This window comes from Triplophysa rosa, linkage group LG15, assembly GCF_024868665.1.
Source record: "Triplophysa rosa linkage group LG15, Trosa_1v2, whole genome shotgun sequence".
Classification (NCBI taxonomy): Eukaryota; Metazoa; Chordata; class Actinopteri; order Cypriniformes; family Nemacheilidae; genus Triplophysa; species Triplophysa rosa.
The window spans coordinates 20,706,966-20,718,866 of record NC_079904.1 but is presented as its reverse complement, the minus strand read 5'-3'; the positions used below and the strand labels follow the sequence as shown (position 1 = coordinate 20,718,866).

Here is an 11,901-nt window from a genome sequence, read left to right as displayed (position 1 = left end):
TATATTTCTTGCGTGCTATCTAGTACACGCTGAGAGTAGTGAAGTAACTAAAGTTAGCTAATTGTAAATAGCAACGCTGTTCAAAGCGTTTGATCTGACAGTGACATAAGTTAGGTGTAAGTTAGTAGACGTTTGTCTCCCCCTTTGTAAAGTCAGGAACAACCAGCGTACGTACCGCAGGGACGGAAAAACATTATTATTCGGAGGTTATATGGCCATTTGTATAAAATGCTAAAGTTACCGTTTCAACAAAACAGTTGTTTGGTAAACATTGAAAAAGTGGAAACATTGAAAATGTTGAATTATCTTCCCAGTCTAGCAGAAAACAGGCAACTTCGGTGTTGCCTTGAAAACATTTGTCTTTCAACAGTGCCTTCCATCTGGTAATAGATACACCGATGTTTATCCTGGATTTCTGCCGCCGTTTGTCTCTAATTTCTCTGGCAGCATCACGTTTGCGCTTCTTTAACGATGGAGATTCATGCTCTGCAGCTCTTGTGCACAATACGCATGGTCCAACATTTTATCAAAACTTCTAAGACAGAACAATCAATTGCTTCAGCTAGACGACAACTACTCATCCTTCTCTCCGTACTACGACTTACTACTTTGTGCATCTTCAACTCAGTGATGACGCAAGCTGCGTCTAAAAAAACACGAAGAAGACCAACATATAGAAAACGCGCTCTGTAGAGCTGTTTGTCCGTTAGAGCTTACTGTACAAAACATGGCTGCGCAACATAACAAATTTCATGTAGATAGGCCCGCTCCTTATGTAGATACAACTAGTTTATTCTAAGGTAATAAAAACATAACTTTTCATTACGTAAGGTTTTTATACACATCTAAAGACACAGTTTTGTTTGTTATATTGCATTTATGTTAATAGATCATACAAAACATCCCGCATTGTACCTTTAAAAAAACCCTAAATGTAATACTCATTTTAACCTAAGGAGGCCGCCATGTTCTTTTTCGATGACGTAAACTGGTTGCACGCACAGCTAGGCAGCCAAACTAAACACCGACATACTAATCAGTTCTTCAGTAAATATAAAGTTCTGTAGGATAATATATATATTATATATATGTGTAACAATGTTCACAGCAAGGAAGAAGGAGGAGGGAACCGGCGAACGTTGAACAACAAAACTTTAATATAATAAACAAACAACAAAAGAAAGTAAAATGCCGGCAGCTCCCTCACGGTCGACTGCCGGTCACACATAATAAAACAACGTAAAGTCCAGGCCTGGTTCTCTCTCGTCCTTTACTGTTGTCGCTCCTCCTTTTACATAATGCTAAAAGAAGAAAGAAAGAAAATAAAGACGCTATTTGGTGTATTTTCCTACATTTTAATATTGTTTGTCAGAAACAACACAAACATGCATATTAATAACCAAAATCATTTCAAATTTATCATATACACAATGTTTTAGCCATTATACAATGCATTTTATCCAGATTTTGACTTTTTGATGTTGATTTATCAGCATAATAATTTTTTATTATAGGGATGGGTGTTGTTAAGATTTTAACGGTATTACCAGTGGCGGTCCTTCCTACAGGCGACATAGGCGCTTGCCTAGGGCGCCATCTAGTGAGGGGCGCCAAATATGCGGCGAGAAAAATATACACTCACCTAAAGGATTATTAGGAACACCTGTTCAATTTCTCATTAATGCAATTATCTAATCAACCAATCACATGGCAGTTGCTTCAATGCATTTAGGGGTGTGGTCCTGGTCAAGACAATCTCCTGAACTCCAAACTGAATGTCAGAATGGGAAAGAAAGGTGATTTAAGCAATTTTGAGCGTGGCATGGTTGTTGGTGCCAGACGGGCCGGTCTGAGTATTTCACAATCTGCTCAGTTACTGGGATTTTCACGCACAACCATTTCTAGGGTTTACAAAGAATGGTGTGAAAAGGGAAAAACATCCAGTATGCGGCAGTCCTGTGGGCGAAAATGCCTTGTTGATGCTAGAGGTCAGAGGAGAATGGGCCGACTGATTCAAGCTGATAGAAGAGCAACTTTGACTGAAATAACCACTCGTTACAACCGAGGTATGCAGCAAAGCATTTGTGAAGCCACAACACGCACAACCTTGAGGCAGATGGGCTACAACAGCAGAAGACCCCACCGGGTACCACTCATCTCCACTACAAATAGGAAAAAGAGGCTACAATTTGCACGAGCTCACCAAAATTGGACAGTTGAAGACTGGAAAAATGTTGCCTGGTCTGATGAGTCTCGATTTCTGTTGAGACATTCAAATGGTAGAGTCAGAATTTGGCGTAAACAGAATGAGAACATGGATCCATCATGCCTTGTTACCACTGTGCAGGCTGGTGGTGGTGGTGTAATGGTGTGGGGGATGTTTTCTTGGCACACTTTAGGCCCCTTAGTGCCAATTGGGCATCGTTTAAATGCCACGGCCTACCTGAGCATTGTTTCTGACCATGTCCATCCCTTTATGACCACCATGTACCCATCCTCTAATGGCTACTTCCAGCAGGATAATGCACCATGTCACAAAGCTCGAATCATTTCAAATTGGTTTCTTGAACATGACAATGAGTTCACTGTACTAGAATGGCCCCCACAGTCACCAGATCTCAACCCGATAGAACATCTTTGGGATGTGGTGGAACGGGAGCTTCGTGCCCTGGATGTGCATCCCACAAATCTCCATCAACTGCAAGATGCTATCCTATCAATATGGGCCAACATTTCTAAAGAATGCTTTCAGCACCTTGTTGAATCAATGCCACGTAGAATTAAGGCAGTTCTGAAGGCGAAAGGGGGTCAAACACCGTATTAGTATGGTGTTCCTAATAATCCTTTAGGTGAGTGTATATATAATTAAAATTAGAGTTTATTTTGTATATTATATTTTGATTAATAGGTTATATGAATCATATTTTACAGTATCTAATTTTGCACACCGTGTTTTATTGTTAGTTTAGTTTTTTGTTTTGATTCTTTAGTGTGCACTTTTTGTTCTCAGATGTTGCACTACTGTTAAAGTTAAAAGTTAAGTTTATTTTTTTGTATATTTATTATTTAACAGGTTTATTCTTTTGCACATATTTTTGTATTGTTTGTATTATCATTGTTTAAATAAATGTGCAATTCTTTGGACATGAGTTCTTTTCTCGTGGGGAAGGGACGCCATCAGTCAAGCTCGCCTAGGGCACCAAATGGTGTAGGACCGCCCCTGGGTATTACTACTCTTATCGATACTGTTTATCGGTCCTGTAACGGTATTCTTATTGGTACTTTCTGATATAAAAAGAAACAAACTAGGAACAGAATTAACATTACTTTATTTGAATTAACATAAATAACAATAAATACATAATTCAAAAAAATTAAATAAACAATTTACAACAAAATAAATCATATTAAATAAGTTCTTCCTTATCGACTCTTTGTCCTATTTTTTTCTGAACAAATATACATAAAAAGTAAGAACATAATTAACATTGCTTAATCTGCATTAACAGAATTATGACTTCTTTCCACCCATGTGGATTTAGCATAGTTTTAACATAAGGTTATGTAAACCAGTTAGATCGAATTTACAGTTGTTTTAAATAGGGTGAATGGCATTAGCATATATTATATAAAGAATGTCACAGTTCAAGTAACGTCTGTTAGAATTCAGCGTACATACCTAACGTAGATTGGGCATCAAGAGATGAACTAGATTGGGCTAAACAGTCAAAAAAAAGTGTATCTCTCTGTCTGTACATGCACTTTTGACAGATTACTTGTGTTTCCACCCTTACAAGTAAAGGTTTTGTTGCACTTATGGCAACGAGCATTGTCACTGTCAGCATCAACTGTGAAGTGTAACCACTTTTGAACGTTTAGTTCTCACGCCATCGTCGCGAATTAAGAGCGTCTTTCTTCTATGCGGCTGTTCGTGTGTGTGTGTGCGTGCGTGCGTGCGTGCGTGCGTGCTGTGCGTGTGTGTAGACACAAGCTGCGCGAGAGACACGTGACGTGCCACCTCGCGCGCTCTAGGAACAACGAATATGCATGCGCCAAAGACTAAATTCTTGGTGTTATTGAAAATTAGGAACTGTTATTGAGATAAAATGCACAAGATAACGTTAGCAATAGCATGTAAGATTTGTTTTCCTGAGGACCTAAATCAGAACCGATAAGGGCAGAGCTTAACGATGCTCCGGTCTTTCATAATTTTGCCCCTGGGCCCGTTTAATACAGAGAGAAGCAGTTAATCCATTAACATATAATAAACAGAAAACATTCCTTCATAGGCACAACCTGAGAAATTCTGAGAAATGTAAATGCATGATGAACCCGATTATGGATGCCAGCATGGCAGAGCATCAACTTTGAAAAGTTGTTTTTTTATTGAAACCACAATCGCATCTACAATACAAATGTTGAATTGTTCACATATATTGCAGATGCTATTGTGTTTTTATATGAAAATATATACTGCTACAGCATTTATTAATCTTAGTGTGTGCTAATATCTGCAGTTGATTTCTGTACATTTTCTAAATTAAACGTTGCAACTTTTTTGTACAGAAATCATTAACTGCAGAAATTAACACACACACTAAGATTAATAAAAGCTGTAAAAGCATTGCTTATTAATGTTAGAATGCTTTAACTAATTCAGAAAACTAATGTTATAGCATCATTTTAAACATCTCCATAGTAAACATTTTAATACTTTCTGTAGAATGACCCCGTTTATAACGCGTTACATAATAATGCTGTAAATCTGAGCTGCCTGGCTTGCCATACTTGTAGAGGTGCCTTGACAGGTGTTGAAGAGAAACGTGACCAGGAAACGCGAATAGATACTTGACTGCAAGCAATAAATCTGACGCTTTCTATCATTTCACCCATCCAACGTTTTCGCAAACGTACACAATGGATAAAACATCTGTTTTTTTAACTTCCGGAAGTTAGCAAGATTAACATCACTGACTCATCAGTAAGGCGTGATACTGATTTATTTTACTTAATCAGCATCTTTCAGCTGGGATTAACTATGGTGGATCTCCGAGAGAGGTTTCTTTTATGCTGTCAGAACACGTTCTCTTGTTTCAGAGACCCAGAGACTAACACCTCACTTGCCACGAAAAAACGGGACATTGTTGTGATTAAAAATGTTCACACAGAGCCCCCACCCAGGGTCCTTCCACCGAAACCCTGCTCAGTTTACATTGCTCTGTACGACTACACGGCTCGCACGGAGGAAGATTTAAGTTTTCACACAGGTGATAAACTTAAGCCACTGACTAAAAAAGATGACTGGTGGTACGCAAGAGGAATCACCGGGATTTCGGCGAACAAACAGGGCTACATCCCTGCTAATTACGTCGCGCCTGTGGAAAGTATCGACGCTGAACCGTAAGTGGCAGAATTTTTAAACTTGTAATGTCATTAGATGTTAACATTTTTCCTGTCGTCAAAACTAATAAAATACCACAAACTGTGTAGTGACTAAAGCTAAATTAAAACGTAATTTATATTATTATTACCATCAAACGCTGTACTGTAGTCGACTAGAAAAGTAATGTAACTATACCGTCAGAGTTTGTTGAAACTCTGTTACAGAGTTTTATGAATTACAGAAAAATACATTGATTTGAATGATTTGAATGACAAATATCATCTTTATTTTCAATCATATATAGACCATGATAATGAATAGTGAGAAACATTTGTGTTTTTATCTTTATTTGTTTATAGCAGAGAAATACTTCCCTGAGTGAGTTAGTGATTAGGTTGATTCAACAACCCCTGTTTTTCAATCACCCAAAGCAAAAGTCACAGGTTGGCCATCTCATTAGTTTATACAGCATTTTAAGCTCTTCATACTATTAATATTAAACAACTTCATATTTTTTGGAGCAACATGAAGTAATTCATACTTACAGCCTTTTTTACAGTTAGGGCCTACTGATTAGAAAATGTATAAAAACACTTTCCAGCCAATCTCTGTTGTGAATCTTTTGTTCTTTATGGGGAAGCTGGTTAATGTTTACTTCGACCAGGAAGTGTTTGGTCTGTTAATAATCTTTAGGCTTTGTGCACTATGGGTAGGCTAACATAAATCAATAAAAGTAACTTACAAAAAAATTCTTAACTAGGTGTATAGTGTCATTTTAGTTATCGGAACAGATAGTAGCCCAATCACTGTCACTGATGTCATTTCATGCTCCAGGGCAATCTGAATACTTACTGACAAATGGACTTTGCTAGGGCGGTGCATAGGCAATACTTCCAGTTTTTCTGGTTTTGTCACCATCACCAACAACTATGTTACATACTTACAGTATGTGTGAGTTTTAAATGTGTTAATCTGGTGCATGCTTTCCAAGACGTGACCGTTTACAGCAGCAATAGCAGAACATTTTCAACCTTCAGTTGTTTTTCTAATCTATACGGTGAAAATTTTGGATAGACTATAGCCTGGAATTTGACATTTACAAATTAATATCTGTGAATTTAACAAAAGAAAAAAGTGCTACTGAAAGTTGGCTAACTGTAAGATACCTTACAGTAAAAAATAGATTTAACAAGATTAATCATATTAGAATTTATATCATTAATTCCCATTATTACATTTATTTGATCTAAAATGCTATAAGAAGTAGGTTAAATAGTTACACCGTAAACAATGCTTTGTTAAATTCAACAATGTTTTGTAGTATATTTAGTGTAAACTATGAAATTGTCATAATTTACAGTGAAAAGGACATTTACAGTAAAAGGACCTTACTAGAAGTCTCTGCAGGTCATGTTAAATTTGTTTATATTTAGTTTGATTTGACCAAGAAGGATGGCAACATCAAAGCAGGCCCCTATGCATAGTTTTTGTGAATTTAAATGTCAAGCTTTATTGCACCTTGTACTGGTCTGAAGTTATAAATCTAACAAATTATAAATGTCAATGAATTTGTGATTCAAATAAATCATGCTTCAAGCATATGTGGAAAAGAGGATCGTGCAGGAGAAACCAGCACAAGCAATCAAAATACCTTGACATACAGTAGAGTACATCAAGTTTATTTTAAATAATAAATCACAAGTGTCTAAGCAAGGCTCGATTTAAAGGGAATGCCTTGGAAAAAAATTACAAAAAGCATACCCTCTGAAATGCCACCATTCCTCATTATTTATGCAACCAATTGTACACGTTTTCTCCTGAATACCAGAACATTGACAGGGCTTGACATTAAGCATTGTTATGTGGTTGTCCTTCATACATTTGTCATTCACTTGTCCGAGTACAAAAATTACTTGTCCGAAGATAAAAAAAAAAGATATTTCAATTGAATTATAATATAATTCTTTCAGATTCTAAGCATTTTAACAAGTGTCCGCTTTGTCCGCCTGAATTTGGTTATAGGCCTACTCTCCGTGACTGCTATAAAACAAAGGCAAGCTGTAATTATTATTAGTGTTAAGGCTGTAAGTTAACTTTTTGTGCACATGGCACTGGTGCTAAAGAGGTTTAATGTTTGGTAGCACAGGCCAAACAGTAGTAGCACAAGTATAAATCGTCTCTTGTCATCATTAAAAGAAAATATGCAAGTGCAGTTCATCATGAATAGGCAGGTAACTGACAAAAGACATTAATGTTACATACAGATGGATAAATTAGGGCCATATCATATTTAGATGACCTAAATTTGTTTTCTCACTGATATGCGATGAGAATGAATTTCTCTGAATTGCAATGAATTCAATTCCACTTCCTGTTATTCAAATTCAATTCAACATCCTGTAGGGTGGAGTCAATTCAAATTCATTCATTTAATTGAATTAAATTCTGAATTTTGCACAGCCCTGCTGTAGGGCTGAGCAAAAATATTGATACATGTAACTATCGCAATATTTTTTTTTCGATATCGTATCGAAGTGATACCTCTACTATCGATTTTTTTTTTAAATCATGTCATATACATACGGCCAAAAGTAAGTGGAAGCGAGCATGGCGAAAAATATAAGAACGCTTCGAGCTCTCAGAGCTGATGTGTGGGTGTGCTTTGGTTTTCAAAATAAGTAATAGAGTAATGAGTTATATAAAATAATGCTGTTGTAAGCTTCGCAAGTCATGACACAAGTCACTTGGCTACTGCAGTGCATTGGACAAAAAGTTTATTAAGAAAAGTAACAATGACATTTATTGTGCTTTCACGGATGTGACACCAGCACATTTACAGCACAGATGAACCAGAGGTTTTATACTGCCCGTGTTCATTGTTTTAACTGTAATGCACCACAACAGCCAAGTGAGCCACCTTATTCCCCTGTGCTACCCACTTGAGGGGCGCAATCCATTCCCTAATATCCAATCCTCTGATCTAAAGGTCCATGAGGTAAGGGATGTTTTACACTTATCCTTACAGAAAACCCCCGGTGGTGCACAGCATGTTGCATTTCTAGCTCTACTTTTTACATTTTCTATTTAAAGTAGGCTATTGCAATATATCGCAAATGTGTATCGTATCGAAATGCATAGCAATATATTGTATCGTGACCCATCTATCGTGATATGTATCGTATCGGGAGGCACTTGCCAATACACAGCCCTACCCTGCTGTACACTAAAATGTACACTCACAACCCCAATTTGAAAACTTGTAAAATAAAAAACTGAAGGTGAATGTTGAGACACTCCTGGACAAAAATCACAAATCTGTGTTCTAAATTTGAAGTTGCAGAAAAATAGTCACAAAAGTGTAAACTGGCATTCAACAAAATACATTGACAGATACAAATGCATAGCACATATTTACACGTCTTCCTTGATTCAGATTTGAATTGCAACCACAAATAGGAATCTAATCTCTCAAATCTGTCACTGCAGTTTCAAACCTTCCCGCGCTGACTTTTGCTACTACTTTTGCGATAAATCCGTTGCAAAACTAACTTGTGCACTTGAAAGCTCAGAGGTGAGAGAAAGAGAGACCCCTGGCTGCAGCATGCGCCTTAACGTGTTGTGGTCAAGCATTCGTTACTGCGCATGTGTGTCCTGTTTGGTCAGAGTATATTCTGGCAAACTGTTTCCCGATCACGTTTCGCAATCGGCAAAGCAGACTGTTAGCACATGCCGTTTACCAACACACGACGGATATTCGCAAAGCAAATCGCCCGTCTGCTTTCACAGCGCTACACTATCGATTCGAATTTGAAACGAGAGGCTGGAGACGTAAGAGGTGGGGTATATGTTTGAAAATTTCAAAGTAAAAGTTTTAAACATACGAACGTAAACCACATATGATTGGTCAATGTAGGTAAGGGTAACCCGCACGCCAGTCTGAATGCAGAAAGCATATCTTTCAGTCGACACAGTCATTATAACGTGTTCATATGTTAATAAACTCATGGTAATGGCTATGTATGAAAATGGACACACAGATACAGAAATATCATATCATTTATCAGAGCTTGGAATGCAGAGGGGGAATTCAGAGCGAAATATACAAAAATTCCGTTGTTTATTACGTGTTTATTGTAATTTTATTTATGATGAGCAATGTCGAAGAGCTTTTATACTTCTGACTACTTTTTAAAAATACATTTCTTATAATGCTTTTAACCCACCACGCACCTCACTTTGCAAAAGCACAGAATTGTTATGTTTACCCCAGCTGAGGGGTTGCGAGTCATTTGAGCAGACGTGTTTCCTTTCTGAATGAATCCGTGTGTTTAAACGAATCAAGTGAGTCCATGATTCAGATGCAGTTCCGAATTCAGCCAGTCTTGTCTTTACCCTGCGTTCCTAAATGAATCCGCTGTTTGAATCAGTTAAATGAATTCAATATGACTCTCACTCCTTTTCACTCATGGCTTACTCTGGCAGTAGCGACACCTACTGGCAGTTTAAGTTTCAATTTTATTTATATTAATTATATTAATCTATTAATTTCAATGCTCTGTCTTTAAAATGCACTAAATAATTTATAGGATTACCAAGGACTGCGTTTTTCAAGGTCTTCAATGATAACATTGCAAGGATAACACAGTCATGCCGATATGCCTTATTCATCTTTGGAAGGTTAGACCCTATCTCACTGAGCATGCGGCACAACTCCTTGTCCAGGCCCTGGTAATGTCAAGGTTGGACTACTGCAATGCTCTACTTGCTGGTCTTCCTGCAAAGGCTATCAAACCACTCCAGCTGGTTCAGAACGCAGCAGCACGCCTCGTCTTCCAACAGCCCAAAAGGGCTCATGTGACACCCCTTTTCATCTCTCTCCACTGGCTACTGGTTGAAGCCCGTCTCAGAATCAAGTCACTAATGCTTGCCTATTGGACTATCACTGGATCTGCAGCGGCATACTTTCACACCCTCCTACACTCCTTCACCCCATCAAGAAGCCTGCGTTCAACAAACCCGCGGCGTCTTGTATTGCCTTCTCAAAAGGGCAGCAATTCGCTTTCCCGCTCATTCTGCTCCACAACTCCTTCCTGGTGGAACATTCTTCCTAACTCAGTCCAGTCAACCACATCTCTCACAACATTCAAAAAACTACTTAAAACCCATCTCTTCTGTGAATACTTGACAGACAAATGAGAAAAAACTCCACTAACCCTCTCTCTTTCTCTCAACAGGTAGTGGTCTGGCTTTTGTTGGAACTAGTAACTTTGTATTAGCACCTATTGTATTATTGCTCCTGAATGACATATCGCTTATTGCTCCCTGAACTCTGTATGTCGCTTTGGATAAAAGCGTCTGCTAAATGACTAAATGTAAATGTAAATGTAAATATACCCTGACCCTGTTTACCATACTCGGTGACGTTTTCACATATTTTAATGTCATGAATGTGTAATGCTACGTTCCAGACAACTCGGACCTCGAATATTTTGTCCGACCTCAATGCATTCCTGTCAATCACGTGTCACGGCATATTAAATATAGCCAAAACAATATATATTTGAATTTACAAATACAGCTTACAGAAGAGACTTTATTCATGTCATTTCTTGCAGTAAAAATGTTTACTTCCGGGTTTGAGGTCTGGAATACCTGAAATCCGAGTTGTCTTGAATGCAGCATAAGTGCACACGCGCAAAGTACCCTAATTCGTTTGTAGAGTAAGTGCGTTTTAGCTTGGTAACGTATAGTATTCCTTGCTGTCTTTATATGCCGTATGCTTTTGCTGCATATTTCATACATACAGTACATTTTAAATCCTTGCATATTATGCACATGCAGCTTCTTACACACAAAAAAACACAAACCGATAACTGGAATACTTTATTTCAAAACCAATGCTGATTCCATACACACGCGCACCAGAGGTCGCGTTAACAGAAAATTCTCCATCATTGACGGATTTTTTTAACAGTGACGAAAAAATCTGAAGGCATTCTGTCATTTTGACGGATTACAATGAGGGCAATTTGTAATTCCCCTTTATGTCAAATTGGTAGCATCCAATCATTTCCTTTCATCAGACCGTGATCGTAAATGACTGGAGGAAAGTACGCATGTTTCCCATTCATTACTCATAAACGCCTCGCCCATTCAGGAATACCCACGCGGGATCAGTGGAGACTCGCGGTGCGGAGCCAGGTGCATTTATAAATAAGGCATTAGACCAGTGGTTCTCAAACTGTGGTAGGCGTACCACTAGTGGTACTTGAAGACCCCCTGGTGGTACGTGAGGTGACACGACAGAAAATTAAAATTCTATATATTAATTTTTATATGTGCACATATAAAATTAATAAATTAAATACCCTAAAACTGAAATGCAGCAAACCCTTTAAAATATTGTAAATTACACACACATACCGGGCAGCTGCCTAAGATTGTAGCGGTATGAGCTTGGCTATGCTGCAGCAACAACAAACGATCAACCCGCGTAGTCTTGTGGGCGTGGTCGCAAT

General features: G+C 38.0%; 1 protein-coding gene across 1 annotated transcript in view; it reads left to right on the top strand.

Annotated features, from left to right (window-relative positions):
• Positions 1 to 4,819: 4,819 nt before the first annotated feature.
• frk (fyn-related Src family tyrosine kinase) overlaps positions 4,820 to 11,901 on the top strand; it is a 38,384-nt gene continuing 31,302 nt past the window's right edge. The window contains exon 1 of the mRNA XM_057352485.1: positions 4,820 to 5,400. Coding sequence (XP_057208468.1) covers positions 5,039 to 5,400 — 362 coding nt within the window. The 5' untranslated portion in view covers positions 4,820 to 5,038. The remainder of the gene's footprint in view (positions 5,401 to 11,901) is intronic.